The sequence below is a fragment of the Pleurodeles waltl genome, chromosome 6, assembly GCF_031143425.1.
Source record: "Pleurodeles waltl isolate 20211129_DDA chromosome 6, aPleWal1.hap1.20221129, whole genome shotgun sequence".
NCBI classification, from domain to species: Eukaryota; Metazoa; Chordata; class Amphibia; order Caudata; family Salamandridae; genus Pleurodeles; species Pleurodeles waltl.
This window is the reverse complement of record NC_090445.1, coordinates 1509236921-1509252877: the sequence shown is the minus strand read 5'-3', so window position 1 is coordinate 1509252877 and position 15957 is coordinate 1509236921. Positions and strand designations below refer to the sequence as shown.

The 15957-nt window shown below is 45.4% G+C and overlaps 1 protein-coding gene across 2 annotated transcripts in view; it reads right to left on the bottom strand.

Annotated features, from left to right (window-relative positions):
- The window catches only part of CFAP74 (cilia and flagella associated protein 74), a 978701-nt gene that overhangs the window by 903791 nt on the left and 58953 nt on the right, over positions 1-15957 (bottom strand). For both annotated transcript variants that reach the window (XM_069241006.1, XM_069241005.1), the window contains exon 5: positions 7881-8012. In XM_069241006.1, coding sequence (XP_069097107.1) covers positions 7881-8012 — 132 coding nt within the window. The remainder of the gene's footprint in view (positions 1-7880; positions 8013-15957) is intronic.

Below are 15957 nucleotides of genomic sequence, written 5' to 3'. Positions count from 1 at the left end.
AACATGGTACACTTGATAGGTAATCCAATGGAGTACACTGTCTCACAATAAAGTTGGAGATTGGTACATAACCCCTGTACTGACTCAGACAGTAAAGGTGCAGGATGTGTTGTTAAGGGCTAGTGAAATTTACAGGCATACTGTTGCAGTATCATCAACCGGGGATGGAATGTGTAACTAGGGAAGGAGTGGGGGTGTATGAAAGGTGGCACGGGCAGGCTAAAGCAACTGAGTCAGAAGCTTTATAAATATAGGCGGGTATGCTTGCTTAGCAGAGGTCACTAGGGTAAGCAAAGTGTGAACTGTGGGCAGGTGTGTTCATAGGGAAGGGCGTGGTGCAGGGGTGGGGGGGGGGGGGCAGGGGACCCCAGCAGGGGTTCCCCATGTACATAATAAAAATTGCAACAACTGCAAGCTGCAGACCATGTGTAGAATAAGAGAACACGGACATCATGCTGGCTAACAAACCCTTGTATTCTCTCTATTCTAAGTCTGACAAAGAGTTGTGAAGACCAATGCTCATTAGTGACAGTGTTGTAACACTTGCTACTCCAGCCAGGCTGGAAATCTGAGATGTCCGCCAAAGGACTCTTTCACTGATAGCTTGATACATCTAGTCAGTCATTCAAATGCAACATGGTTCATGGCATGTACACTGCTTTCCTAATGCCCCTATTTTCCTTCCAAAGCACCAACCCATAAGGAAATCACCACATGTGGTACAGCAGGAATCTCCTAGTCCTGTATGGTTTTAGCAACATTCTGCAGTTTCACACTGGGCAAGATAAGCCACCAAAAGTGATAAATATATCATTGCAAAGCAACAGTGATCTTAAAGTTACCAACTCCACTAAACTCTGCTCCTAGACAAGGTCTTTCATCCTGTCTACTTAGATGTCTCAATGGCACTGAAAACTTTGATTGTCGACCAGTTTCTACGCTTCAATACATCAAAACAGATAGTTAAATTTCTCCTGTTATATGCAATAATCTCTCACCATCCTAAATTTATTTTACCCTACATCAGCAGCTTCTACCAATGTTGCTTGCAATTTGGGCTGTGACAGCTCTGCCCAAGCGAGAGCAAACACGAACTCTACTTCTAGCAAGCAGGAGCTGTCAAACTCATCCCGCTCGACGGAAGCAGAGTTTTTATCTGTTTCTGAAATGATTGCTCCTGCACACAGGGAGCTGCATTTCTAGACGCTCCCTGCGTGCGAAAGCAATGCCATATCCTGCAGGAGGGAGTCCATCTGGCCACCCTCCTTTCTTTAATTAAAGCCCTGGGAAGTTGTGGTCCCAGGGACTCAAAGAGCCCAGTGGAGGGTGGTCCACAGGGTCCCCCTCCTCAAACAAAATTCAAGTTAATCTCCAACACGCATGGCCAAAGGCTATGCATGGTGTGGGGTTGGGTGGTTATTGGGAATAGCCTGCAGGGCCTGGCCACAAGCCAGTCCGTGCAGCAAACCCCTGGTGCACACAGCCGAAGGCCATAAGTGGGGCCGGGCTGGGTGTTTATAGGGGTTAGGCAGCAGGCTGTGAGGTCAATGCCCACCCTACATGGCCAAAGGTTGTGCCCACGTTGGTTGGGATAGCATAAAGTAATTGAAATTATTTAATGTAAAAAAAAAAAATGGAAATGGAAATTTCCTGAAAAAACCCCAAAGGTTACAGGGACGTTATGGTGAGGTTCTGAATTAACACGCACAAAACCATAGAAATTCAACAGTTATAGTTATGGTTATTTCAAGTAACTACAACTTGTGCCCTAAGGTAACTATAACTAGCGTCCTTGCCATGTACTGCTAATTACCCCACATATTACATCACTAATGACATCTTTAGTAACATCATTAATAATATCAATTAAACATTTGCTGTAAAATTGAGGATAAAGGAAGGGGCACGATTTATAGTTACCTTAGAGCCCAGCGCACCCCTCCCTGAGGCCAACCACTAGACCAACTAACCCTGCACGGCCCCCCTACCTGAACGGATCTTGACCCCAGGGATCCCATCCCCCACGGCCCGGCCCAAACATAATTTTTTTTTTGGGGGGTGGGGGCTGTGCAGCCCCCCCCCCTTCCCTGGCCAAACTCCACCCCGTGGACTCCTTCCCCCGGCCCAACCTAATTATTCATTTTTTGGGGGGAGGGAGGCCGCGTGGTCCCCCCTCACTACGGCCGATCTTGGCCCCACGGACCCCATCCCCCAGGCGAAATAATTCTTGAAATTTTTTTTTTTTGTAGGAGGGGGGCCATGTGGCCTCCCTCCACATGCCAGGGCCATGCAGCACCCTCCCCCAGGGTGTTCTCGGCCCCGGCAAACCCCTGCCCCCCCCCCCCCGGCCTAACTTTTTTTTTGGGAGGGCGGGAGGGCATGCTGTCCCCTCCCAAGGCCGATCTCAGTCCCAGGGACCCCATCCCCAGGACCGGCCTAATTATTATTCTTTGTTTTTGTGAGTGGGGGACTAAACATTTAAATGGCTTTGGGGGGGGGGGGGCGCATGTCCCCCTCCTCAGGCTGATTTCGGCCCCAGGGACCCATCCCCCCAGGCCTGGCCTAATTATTTTTTTTGGGGGGGGGGGGGGGACTGCATGGCCCCCTTCCCCAGGGCTAACTTTGGCCCCAGAGACCCCATCCCCAGGGTCCCGACCATGTGACCTGGGTGCCCTCCAGGGCACACAGTCTCAATGTTGGAGACCGTGGGGAGAGCCTGAAGGCCCCCACAGTCCCAGCTGGCTCCTCTCCTCCTGAAGGAGCCAGCACTGCTGTCACAGAGATGGAGCTGTGAGAGCAATTTCCTCTTTGTGCCTGCCTGCCTTTTCGCAGGCAGGCAGACAGAGGAAACATCCGCTCAGATCAAGGGAGAGCTGTCTTACAGCTCTCCCTTGATCTGAGCGGAGTGCTTGCTGTGGCTTAGTGGCAGCTGTCAAAGCTGCCGCCAAGCCACAGCAACCAGCTATGTCCCAGGGTCATCAGTGGCTCCTTGAGGGTGGCCCCCCCCATCCCATGAAAATAGCACCTGGGAGGTGGTGGTCCCTGGAGCTCCGGGGAGGGTGGGAGGCCCTATCACATTATATTAGCAATGCCCCTGGGATTTGGACCCCCAGGGGCTTCAGAATTACAAAGCGCAGGAGCCCGCGCTTCTTTTTTATTTTTGGGTGTTCCACCGGATCCATGGATACGCCGTGACTTCCAGTAAAAAAGTTTAAAAGAATGCTTTTTAGCCCTGGGGAGGTCCCTTTGGGACCCCAGCACTAGAGCTACGGGGTCAGGGTGTCCGTACCCTGCCCCCTTTTGTTTTTGTTATTCTTTTTTGTGGGACTCTGCTGAAGCTGACTCCCAACATGGCTGCCACCACTTCCTTGTTGAAGTGTAAGCTGGCAATCAGATTTCAGCAAGTGATCAAGAGGGGTTGCGAATCCTCCGCATCCCTATATATACAAATTTGGATTTCCTTTAATTTCTCAAAAACTACTGAACAGATTTACATCAAATAACAGAAAGGTCTTTTTCTGGACCAAGAGCTACCTTTCTGCCATTTTCTTGGCCCCCGCTGGACAGACCACCCTGAAATATTCAAGACAGCAGCTGAAGTGAGCGTCTTATTTTCTTGGAATGTTTTGTGAAGATTCATCAAACAGCATCAAAGTTATTAGCAAAACAAAAAATGCTTTTTTGTATATGAACTCAGTCCTAACTAGAACTACCTAGTGGTGACCGCCAATAGGTAACAATATATATATATATTTTATCAAAACATTGCTGCCACTTATTTTATATATTAGTTATTGGTATGTGACGTTTGGTTTTCTATCTGACCATATACAATTTTGTGACACATATCGCAATTTTAGGTTTCTATTTACGTTGGATTGTGCATGTTGCAGCATGCAGCCTATATGTACTATCCCTTACAAGATGGCACCCTTAGAATTTGTGCACTTTTTGTCTGTCTTTTATGTCTGTTGAAGGTATTTCATTCTGTGTATGATGTTACATGTCATGTGATCAAGGCTGCGGGGTCGGCCGAAACGAGTCATCAGTTTTCAGAGTAAACTCTACTTCATCTCATCTGAGTGAGCACGTCATTTCATTATTGGATATATATCTACATATATATACATGTATATATTTACACACTGAGAAACACAATAAAATCTTAAGGAGTACAATTCATAAACTCCTAATGCACACCAACACTTATGCCATGCCTTGTTTTGGTCTTTGTAGCCTTTGTAGTCAATTAGGCAATTGACTTAGAGGTGTACTAAGCATGGTGGCACCAGCCAATTATCCATTCAGCACTACGCACAGCCTTCAGCTGGGCTTTGCACCCAACATGCTTATGCTACGCACAGCTAAAGTTGGTTGCTAGGCCTGCCTCGCATTGCAAAGAGCTTAATTTAGTACATGATAGATTTCATGTAGATTCATCAAACAGCACCATGTAATGGAGAAAACCAAGAGTAGGCAAAACGTCTAAATTTCCACCAAATTTTGTGCAAATCCATTAAACAGTGCTAAGATCATTAGTAAATCAAAAATATGCTGACACCCTTGGCCCCCAAAATTCCTCTCTGAACCTGAACAAAATCAGATCTGATCTACCTGCATTGATGGCATACACTTGCTAACTGCCTGCCATATTTGATGCATATTTGTGAAATACTACTACCTGGACACCTCTCCCCACAGGATATCCACAAAACCTAAAACAAAAAAAAACTCACTGAGTGCAACTTGCTAATGGGATACTTCATTTGATGCAGTTTTGTTAGACAGTGCCAAAGTTATAAGCAACTGAAATTATTTGTTTTACCCCCACCCCTACCCTTTAACGTCGTACTTATTTGAAGTATTGGAACAAAACGTGACATAACAACTCAAAATTAATCTTTTCAAAGTTTCTGCCTAATTTTGTGAAGATTCATCACAGTGCCAAACCTATTTTGGTGGTGAGGCATCGGTTCCTTACGAGCCTGCGGGGGTCGATGAATTCAGCAGGTCAAGATACGAGGCCTCGACTTTGCATGTTGCAGTCACACGACAGGGCCACAGGTGCTGCAGCGGAGTCAGGTGTCCCAGATGTCGGGCACTCGGGACTCACGCTGTGGCAGGACTTCAAAGGCTCTGCTGTGGCATCGGGCCTGTGATGCAGGTCGTGTTTGTTGCAATCAGCAGGAACCATGGCTCCGGTGCAGGCAGAAGCGCGGAGTCCTAGCACAGGACTCCGCAGTTGCTCTGGAGTCGATGCACTTATTCCTGGAGACTTCCGAAGTTGCTCTGGAGTCGATGCACTTAGTTTCTTCTTGGTTGCACCAGAGATCCCTTCCAAGGGCCCAGGAACTGGATTTGGCACTACGTGGCAAGTCAGGACTCTAGACAAGAGAGCCCAGAAGCTGGCAGGTGAAGTCTTGATGGCCGTGAGACTTCTTAACATGAGGCAAGGTCAGCTCAAGCCCTTCCAGAAACTTGGAAAGCAGGATATAGAAAGCCAGGTCCAGTCCTTTCACTACCAGGACAGAAACAGCTAGCAGCAGGCAAGCACAACAATGCAACAGGCATGGTGGCAGTCCCTCCTACAGCATCCAGCTCTTCTTCCTGGCAGAATGTCCTCAGCTTGGAAGTGTTCTAACTCTGTGGTGTCAGAGGTCCAGTACTTCTGCCCATTTCTGTCTTTGAAGTAGGCAAACTCCCCAAAAAAGTATTTGTAGTGCACAGGACCCAGCCTTTCCCTGCCCTGGCCCAAGACACACTCCAGGGGATTGGAAACTGCTTTGTGTGAGAAAAGGCACAGCCCTATTCAGATGCAAGTGTCAGCTCCTCCCACCACTCTAGCTCAGGAAGACCCATCAGCCTGTTGATGCGCCATCAGGATATGCAGGGCACAACTTAGCTTCCTTTGTGTGAATGTCTAAAGTGAATACACAAACAGCCCAACTGTCATCCTGACCTATTTGAATTTAGTAGACAGGCAGAGGCACAGAATGGCATTTCATAAAAGTGGCGTTTTCAAACTAACAATTCAAAAATCAACTTCACCAAAAGATGTATTTATAAATTGTGAGTTCAGAGACCCCAAACTCCACATCTCTACCAGCTCCCAATGGGAAATTACACTTAAAAGATATTTCTCTAGGCAATCCCCATGTTACCCTATGGGCAAGACAGGCCTTGCAATAGTGAAAAACTAATTTAGCAGTATTTCACTATCAGAACTTATAAAACACACCAGTACATTTCATACCTTTTAAATACACTGCACCCTGCCCATGGGGCTGCCTCCGGCCAACTCTAGGAGTGACTTTCATGTAGTAAAAGGGAAGGTTTGGGCCTGGCAAGCAAGTGCACTTGCTAGGTCGACATGGCAGTGTAAAAGTGCACACAAAAGGCACTGCAATTGAAGGCCTGAGACATGTTTGCAGGGCTAATCATGTGGGTGGCACAATCAGCGCTGTAGGCCCACTAGTAGCATTTGATTTACAGGCGCTCGGCACACCTGGTGCACTATACCAGGGACTTACTGATAAATCAAACATGCCAATCAAGGATAAACCAATCACCAGTACATTTTAGACAGAGAGCATATGCACGTTAGCACTGGTTAGCAGTGATAAAGTGCCCAAAGTCCTACAGCCAACCAAAATAGGAGGAAGAAAGCAAAAAGTTTGCGGACAACTCTGCAAAAAGGCCTAGGTCCAACAGAAGTCATAAGTAGTGCATGGCAAGGGAATGCGGTATAGTTACTCCAGCTAACTGTAACTGGTGAATTTCAGTGTTTTTTTTTGTTGAAAATGTTATGTTAAAACTGACATTTTTAAATAACTATAACATCACTCTAACCTATTTTCAGTGAAAAAAAAAAAAAATTATAATCAGTGGCTCAGCTATCCAGTCATATCGCCTTAAACTCCCTGTATGTGTTTATTTGTTTATTTTCGGGTAGAAAGACAGGGGTAGGCCTTCCAAGGTGACAGTTATATGAGCAGGGGAACAGTATTTTCAAAAGGTAAACTACAGTGGGTACGGAAATTCCTGGAGGTATTCATGTGTCCTGGGCTTTGACACAGGGCATTCACTGGCATGTATCTGCAGGAAAATAGCGAGGCCCTCTTCTTCCTTTAGTCTGTATCGTTTAAAGGCGGGAAATGGGAAGGAGGTGGGCATCTGTAGCTCAAACTTAGGTGTGGATTCAATAAACATACTGTGCATCGAATGTTGACTTGATGTTTTGGTGCATCTTTCTAGGAATCCTTAAAAACTGATCTGCAACATTTGGTAAATCCTCAATGCTTAAGGACTGGAAGGTGCATAAGATGAAGAGGAAATCCATAAATTACTTTCAAGCAATTTAATTACTATGCTTCCTATTCCTTTTCCAGGTACTTATAGCCCTCCCACCTTCTGGGGGTCTTTACATGATTAGAGGTTGGCTTAGTGAGTTAAAGTGGGAGATGTAGGTACAACACAATCCTTTTATAAAGGTAGCAAAAAGAGTAGCCTCTTTTAGAATTTTGTATTTCTTTTTTATGGGTACAGAGGGGTGCCTTTCATAAAAGTGGGCACCTTATTAAATAAGTACTGGGACTGCAGTTTAATAACATTATGTGTGAGTAAATGGCCTTGTACGTGTTTGAAGGCACGGGCTGAGTACACTCACTGGCAGAAAATGAAATGAAGGCAAATCATGGCACCATGAAGTAGGTGCACTCTAACCCGAGGTCACAACATACCAACTGAAGGATAGAAAGTGTCTGGTTTGAAGAGGGAAAAGATAAAATTAGATTGTTTTCAAACAGGATTAGTGACGGAAATATTGTCAGAGTTGTGAGCATGTTATTGCAGTCCAAGACATTTCAAAAGAGAAAACAAACCTGAGTTTCTGAATGGTCAGCTCTTTCTCTCTGTATATGGCATCCAACTGGTTGAGATTTCGCCTCAGATTCAAGGTCCGGACTCTATCAGCATAAGTGAACTTCTTCCTCTTGGTCCTGGGGCTTATAGCACTAAAAATTATAATGAAGATTCAGCTCTAATACACAATTGCACATAGGAACCATTTTAGATTGCGCAGTTTTATTCTTAGAATTTGTCAGGACACACTTGTAAAGCCTACAGTGTGCATGAAATACAGGCCTCAGGCGGCTGTGTGAAAATTAGAAGTAACAGGGAATCGTGCAAAAATTGACATGTTCTGACTGCCAACCCTTCATGTCATCAATTATTTCCAATACTGGGGTCATAGCCAGAACTTGCACCGGAAACACACTGGTTGTTTCTCAAAAGCCATGTTTTTCCATGGATAGTAAGAGCAGTAAAAGTATGATCAGTGTTGCCAAGGTACTGGAAGAAAACACACAGCACGTCAGCGACATTAAAGGTGCATTTCCCAAAATACAAAAACCCTATTTTGGGGCTGGTATGACAGCCACTGCATGGCAGCAAGCTGGTATTGTCAGAATCCTCAAAAAGTGCCGCTGCTATACCAGCAGAAAAGCTTTCATCAAAAAATCTCTGCAGACCCAGTGAAGAACTCCAGATTTGCTGGGTGGGCTGCAGCTACTACACAACTCTAGCCAATTTGAGAGGACTGAGGTCTTTGTTGATGCCAAAGGTGTTTTAGGAGTTGAGGTGCTGAATATAGTCCCAGCAAAGACCAGGTCAAGTGAACTGTTGAGGTAATAGTGTTGACCTAGGACCAGGACAAAGGACAGGTCTTGTACCAAGGACCCACTGTCAAGAGTCACAGTGGGCTCTAAATTCACCAACGTTCACACTCAATGGGAGGCCCGTGCTTCCTACCAGAGCCTGCTAGGTACGGTCATATGTTGAATCTGTTCTGTATTATAAAAATGCAGAGCGCCTTTAGCGATGTCATTGTCGATGTCAATTTTGATGTAATATATCATACTACCTGTGATATTATTTATGATATTGTCTTTAGCAACATGTGAGGTGAGGAGGAGTGCATTGAGGGTAGATAGATTATGATTGTGTTTCTCACCATACCTTTAACTGTTCTTTCTTTAGGAAATTTCTATGGCTTATAATAATCATTTCTTCTGAGTAAACAACCATAACTTTCTTTTTTTGGTCAAACTTATTTGTATTAGGTTTAAATTTAACACAGGCATTAAGATAGGAGCTTGACTTTGTTCACTCTGTCTGGACACGGCTGCTATAAAAAGTACAGTGTTTAATGAGTCAAAGATTCTCATCCACATTGTCATATATCGAATTTTCCAACCATTTCCATGAAGTGAAAAAAGTAAAAAATGTACAACAAATATCAATATTCCAACACAATCTGGAGCTTGGGAGACAGGAAAAGTGAAAATGCAGAGTCTGACACAGCGAGGATAGAACATGTAACTATGGAGTTCATTCTTCTAATGGAGACTCTGGGGATTATCTCGGATCTTACCCCATGTTCTTCTGAGCTAGGAGGTTGATACAGTCCCATGGGGGAAGGGGGGGTGGGGGTTGTCCACTTCCCCATAATTGAAACAAAAGCAAGGCTCTAGGTCTAGTGGGAAAAGCAAATAGCGGGAGTTGCCTTTACAAATATGACACTAAAGGTCCCTATTTATAAATCGAAGTTTTTAAAGTAATCTGCAAAGATGTCTGCCATCCTATCCATTGTCATTGCTCTCCAAAGGCAGGCAGGCCGTTAAGTAAGTGCTGGAGCTTCTTTCTTTTTCCAGGCTCCTGCTATCGTCATTTTAGTGTCAACCAAGCAGAGCCACAGAGTCGTCTTATCACTTCCCATTTGATGCTGAAGACTCTCATCTCTTAGTCCCAAGAGGACGCAGAGCATTGTATTATGAATGGGGTGTCCCAGTATATCTTTAATGTAGGCTAAAGTTTAATTCCAAAAGGGGCGAATCGTGGGGCAGTCCCACGATATATGTCTAAAGTAGCCCTGTAGTCCACACCCTCTCCAGCAAAGGTCAGATGTAGCCTATAATATTTTGTTCAGTTTTGTAGGGTAAAGGACCCCATCATACAGGATCTTATAGTGGGCTTCTCTGAAGTCCATGGATCGATTACATGTTTGTAAGTCTCGATACACTCTATCCCCATTGTGTGTCAGGTATGTAGTCCCCCAATATATGTACCCAGAAGGCAAGATGACGGGGTTGTGTTATGCTTACTGTAGTAGACAGTAGGGCATGAAGGCTAGTAATAATCCCCCTACGGGGGCCCGCCCGGCGGACAAATTGTTAAAATGGTGTTAAGTCTTGTTAAGGCTGAAAATTGATTCTCTGGTTTAAGTGCCTAGTGCCGCCATTGTGTGTAGTGGTAGATTTCTGGGTGTGGGATACTAAATTCTCTTCTGCAAATATCAAATGTTAATATGTCGCTATTGTGGAAAAGGTCTGCTAACATAAGACAGCCTCCTTCTCTTCAAACATCAAATTTACCCGGTCGAAGGGCCAGAGGGAAGGCTGGGTTGTAATATAGCGATGTGTGCGGTGAAGGAAGGCTCGTCATGCCCATTGTTTTTGTCACTTCGTCCCAGGCTTTTAGAGTAGTTATTATAGGTGTACTAAGATATGCATTCTAGGGGCGGTCTGCCTTTGGCTTCCAAATTAAGTCCTATATAACTCTCCCCACTATGGCCCGGTCCATGTGTAGCCAGTGTATGTCAGACTCTCAGAGGGACCATTCAGTTACCACAACTCTTGGCTTGGCAGCTTTGTAATGTAACTGGAAATCTGGTAGTCACAGGCCCCCGGTTTTCTTTGTCATTCTTAACATTTTGTAAGATAATCTGGCTTGCTTCCCTTGCCAGAAAAGCGTACAATAAAGGTACACAGAGTCGAGAAAAATGTGCGGTTAATGTCTAGTGGGAGACTTTGAAACAGGTAAAGTATCTTGGGCAGAAGTGTAATTTTTATGGCACTGCTCCTGCCCAACCATGTGAGCTAGGACGCATCCCATTGTTTCAGATCCTCTTTTATGCTTTTCAGCAGTGGGTGGTAATTTGCCCTAAAGAAAGAAAGATCAGCTATTTTTGGTGTGATTTTAATACCGAGATATGTTATTGCCTTCTCTGCCCACTTAAAGGGTGCAGAGGGTTCATGCTTTTACATCTCTGGTAGGGGCATGGTCAGATTCATCATATAAGACTTAGAGAGGTTAATTTTGAAGCCCGCTACCGCCTCAAAAAGTTGAAGTTCCTCTCGTAGGGAGGAGATCCAAGAGGCAGGGTCGGTCAGTGTCAAGAGAACATCGTCAGCGAATAGCGAGATCTTATGTTCTGTCATCCCAAAGGTGATCCCATGAATGGTGGCCGATGCATAAATACGTGCTGCCAAGGGTTCTACCTTGAGTGTAAACAACAATGGGGACAGAGGACACCCTTGTCTCGTCCCCCTTGTCAAAAAGAACGGTTTAGAACTGGTGCCGTTCACCAAAACTCTGGATTCGGGTGCTGTATAATTGGCCTTAATCATCCTGATGAATTGTTCACAGAATCCGTAGGCCCTAAGAGCATGGGTCACAAAGGCCCAATCAACCTGGTCAAATGCCTTCTCAGCATCAAGGCTCAACAAAATGGATGGGGTCTTTTTCTTAAGAGATTTTTTGATTAGATGTATCACCCTCAGAATGTTGTCGTGTGTCTGACAGCCTTTAACAAATCCAGATTGGTCGGTTGAACCAAATCAGGAAGCAAGTCTTCAAGTTGAGATGTTAGTACCCTGGCATAAAGCTTTGCATCTAGGTTCAAGAGGGTTATGGGTCTATAGGAGCTGCATTAATGAAGGTCCTTCCCCGGCTTGGGAATAAAAGAAATAAGAGCCTCACCCATTGTATTAGTGGTATCTCATGAAGTGCCTATGTAGTTGAATACGGTAGTCATGGGGGGCGTCAGCTCCCAGCTAAAGGTGTTATAAAATTGTGCTGTAAGACCATCTGGTCCGGTGACTTACGAGGTTTGAGGCGGTTAATCACCATCTGTACCTCGTTCTCTTTAATAGGTCCCCCCAATCGTTCATTGTGTGCTGTCGTGACCTTGGGAAGAGCAATGTTTTCTAAGTACTCTATTTGGGTAATATCAGAGGAGGGTGCCGCTTTGTAATGATCTCAATAGAACGTCCCAAATATGTTTGCTTTTTTCACGTCTGAACTGGTCAGTTATTTTTGGGTAGTCCTATGTCCCATATATATTATTTTTCCCTTTTCACCCATAGCTGTCTAGCTAAGTGCGAACCAACTTTATTCCCTTGCTCTTAAGGCGTTCTCTGTATATGTAGCAACATAAGTTCAGCTCGGTTCAAGTACATAGCATTTAGTTTACCTCTTAGCGAGAGTCATAACAGGTCACTGGAGGGGTAGTGTTGGGTGTGCTTTTTCAGCAGTGCGTAATTCTGCCTCTAGTAAGAGGAGTTCCCTTTTCCTCTGTTTGTTCAGTACTGCCATCAGGGAGATACATTTCCCTCTGAGCACTGCTTTAAATGCATCCCATGTTATGCTCAGATTAGTGTCTTCAGAGTTAAGCGAAAAATATTCCTGAATGGTGCAGCATATTTCATCTTTAGAGGACTTATCTCTTATCAAAGAGGAAGGGAAGTACCATTGCGGGTCCTTCGATCTGGTCCCACCCCAATCTAGTGTGACCTCTACTGGGGCATGATATGAAAGGGTGATAGAGTGAATTGCTGCCTTGAGGAAGGTCCTGGACCATCCTGACTGGAGAACACATAGTCAATTCTCAAATATGGACGATGAGTGTGCGAACAGAATGTGTAGTCTTTATTGTTAGGGTGAAGTGTTCTCCAAGTGTCCACCAGTCCTGTCTCCTGCATTGCTTGTTTTAGTGCGTGCGAGAAATTGCCCGTTGGTGAGCGGTGAGGGTGTGTGCTATCATGGGTCGCATGCCAAGTGAGGTTGAAGTCCCCAATCATAAATATATCTCCCTCTGCAAAAGCCCCCAGTACTTTCCAGCACTCATGGAGGAATTGTTCTTGTTTAGTGCTGGGGACATATACTGAAGCAAAGGTGGCTTGGCGTCCTTGCAGCATCCCTTTCACCACAGCAAGAGCCCTTCTTTATCTGTGTGATGACCTATGGGTTGGAATTGTAAAGCTTGGTGAAACATGAGTGCCTGATGATTTAAAAGTTTGTGGGTATTGTTTATGTTTGAGCCTATGATCCTTCCCCTGTCTAAGGTGGGTTTCCTGCAGCGCTACTACATCATAGTGTTGGTCTGTTAAGTATTTCCACATTTATGGCATTTAGCTGGTGAATTTAGCCCTTTAATGTTCCATGTAATTAGCGTCTACACCATAATAATTTCAGGAGTACATTATTATCTGTGATATTATTAAAGGAGCAGACCAGTGGTCACCCCTCCCTGCCCTAGGGTCCTTCCCCCACAGACCAGTAAATAAACATAAGAGACTCATTCGCCTCCTACCTTTCCCACTGTCATCTGCTTCAAACTCCTTGTTAACCACACTGGGTCTCCCAAACCCTGGTGAAAAACAAACATTAAACCATGTAGGAACAACTTGTCCAAAACTTTGAAATCTCAACGGTATTGCTAGCAACAGCTTGAAATAAGGCTTAATACCACTTATGTTGATTTCTGTTTTGTTGGTATTGGGATCAACCATAGGGGTAAATGAGATGATAGTTACGTGTGCAATAACTTGAACTATTGTGAAAGAGCACAGCTAAACATGCATCTCCTTAATCGGTTTAACCTGCAAGGACTGTTCTTTGAAGGAGGGGGTCTACTGCTTCCCCATAAGGAGGGCCTCTGTTCATACAGATTATGTTGAGCTGTCGAGAGAGCTTGCTGGTATAGAACATAGGCTCCCCCTCACCTGTCAGCATTTCTTGTGTGCTTGGGTTCTTCCGGGTTAACCATGACCCGGGTCTTGAGGATCTGGGCACTTCTTACTAACTCGTTTCTGGAGTTTCCCCCTCACTATTCTCCCCTGGGTGGGGGATACCAAGCAGTGTCATTGCCTCTGGGAGGTCAGTAACGTGCTATCCCTTTTTGTGTAACTCAAAGGTCAGGCCAAAGGGAAAGGTCCATATGTACAAGACATGGTCTTCCCTTAATTTGTCTGTATTGGCTTGAATTGTTGTCTCTGAGCTAGCGTGGCTGGAGCTATATCTTGGAAAAGGGCACATGATTCTCCCTGGAACGTAACTTTATCTGCCTTTCTTGCCACCAGGAGGATGGCTTCCTTGAAGGAATGCAGCTTTACTAGAACATTTCTTGGCTGTCTCTTATCATTGGAGGTTCGGATGCCCACCTTGTGGATTCTGTCTATTTTTATTTTCAGCTGTGTCTCGCTCATTATCTTTGGAACAGGTCCATTACAAAGGCTTTGCGATCAGGCCCTCCTGCCTCCTCAGCAAGATTCTAGATCCTAATATTCTCACTCTGTGCCCTGTTTTCCATGTCTTCTTGCTTAAGTATGGCAGTTTGAAGTTGCTGCTGGAGAGATTGTGTTATTGCAGTTAATTGGCTGGAACGAGCCTCCAGCTCCCCAGTCTTCACCTCTGCATCCAGCATCCTGGTGCCCACATCTTGCCAGAGCACAGACAGTTTATTCCTGAGATCTGCTTGCCCCTTTTCCAAGGAAGAAGTCATGTCCGCCTTCAATTATTCTCTTAATTTCTTTTTCAAGTCTCTTAAAGAGACTCAAAGAGTGCTTAAAGAGTGCTTCCTGTGTGAGGGCCATCCTGGCGATCTCAGATGGTGCCGTTTTCACTTAGACAGGGGAAAAGCAATTGGAAACCCTGTTGGTATTTTGTTTTTTGGAAGGCATGCGTATCAATAGTAGTATCTGATTTCCCATCTGGACCCAGCACCTCTAAACGTCAGGATTCGCCCCCCGAAAATAGGGCATCATGTATGGGTAGCTGTGGTTTCTAGTTGAGCTCTTGGGGGGTGGGGGGGAGCTGCTTCAATCCTGTAACTCGGTTCGACTTTCAGTAGCCGTGTTGGCCCTTTTCCCTATTACTCCAGAGTAGGAAATGTTCTGTAGCCCTGAGGCAGAGTGTTCTGAGCAGTGCCCCTTAGTCTGTGCCTCAGTCCTCCCCAGCCAAAAGCGCTTCCTCATAACGTTCCCAGCCTGACAAATGATAGCCATCTCTCCTGTTCCTTCAAAATGAAGACCTCTGGTTAACTGCTTATATAGGCTTGTATGTCCTACTGTTAGTGCGTCCCCTAGCTTAAACACAGGGGGCCACCCTGCTTGTGTCACGGTATGGCGGAGTCTCCTTGGGCAGATCTCTTGCCCTTTCCCTCTTTCCCTATGTCTCAGTGCCTCTACTTCTTGTGCCTGACTGCCAAGTTTCAATTGCCATCTTAAGGTCAGACACTGTGCCTGATTCCCGTCTCCCGGGGATTAGGCCACCGCCGATGCCTCCGCCACCAGTGCTGTTGCCCTTTTAGGGTGTTTTATATTTAGGGCGGTGGGCAGCAAGTGCCTCCGCAGATCAACACACCTCAAGCGTCAGCGGTTAGAGTTCTGTCTCCTGTTTTCGGCATGGCCTCGGCCAACAGACGCACACTGTGCTTTTCTTCCTTCCGGGGCCTCCTCCTTCGAGGCAATGGAAGCTCGTCTGTCACCCCCACATCTCAAACATCCCTAGTCAGTGTTTCCGCTCCAGAGAGCATCTTCTTTTGCCCAACTTTGCTGTGGGCGACAGCGGAGGGGATTTACAACACGTCAGCCATCTTGGCAAGCCCCGCCTCCCATAACTTTCTTTTAAAGGATTGCCAGTGAATATTTTAATTTTGTACTTTGGCTACTGGCCAGAGGTCCTATGCGGCAGGCTCTGCACACAAGCCATGGCCTTGAACTACACCCTGAGCTCTGCATAATAACCTGCTGCAGATGACTGGTACGTATGTCGAATCTAGATGATATTTCAATATATAATTGAGCAGAATTAAAATAATTATGAAAATCGGTGGTCCTG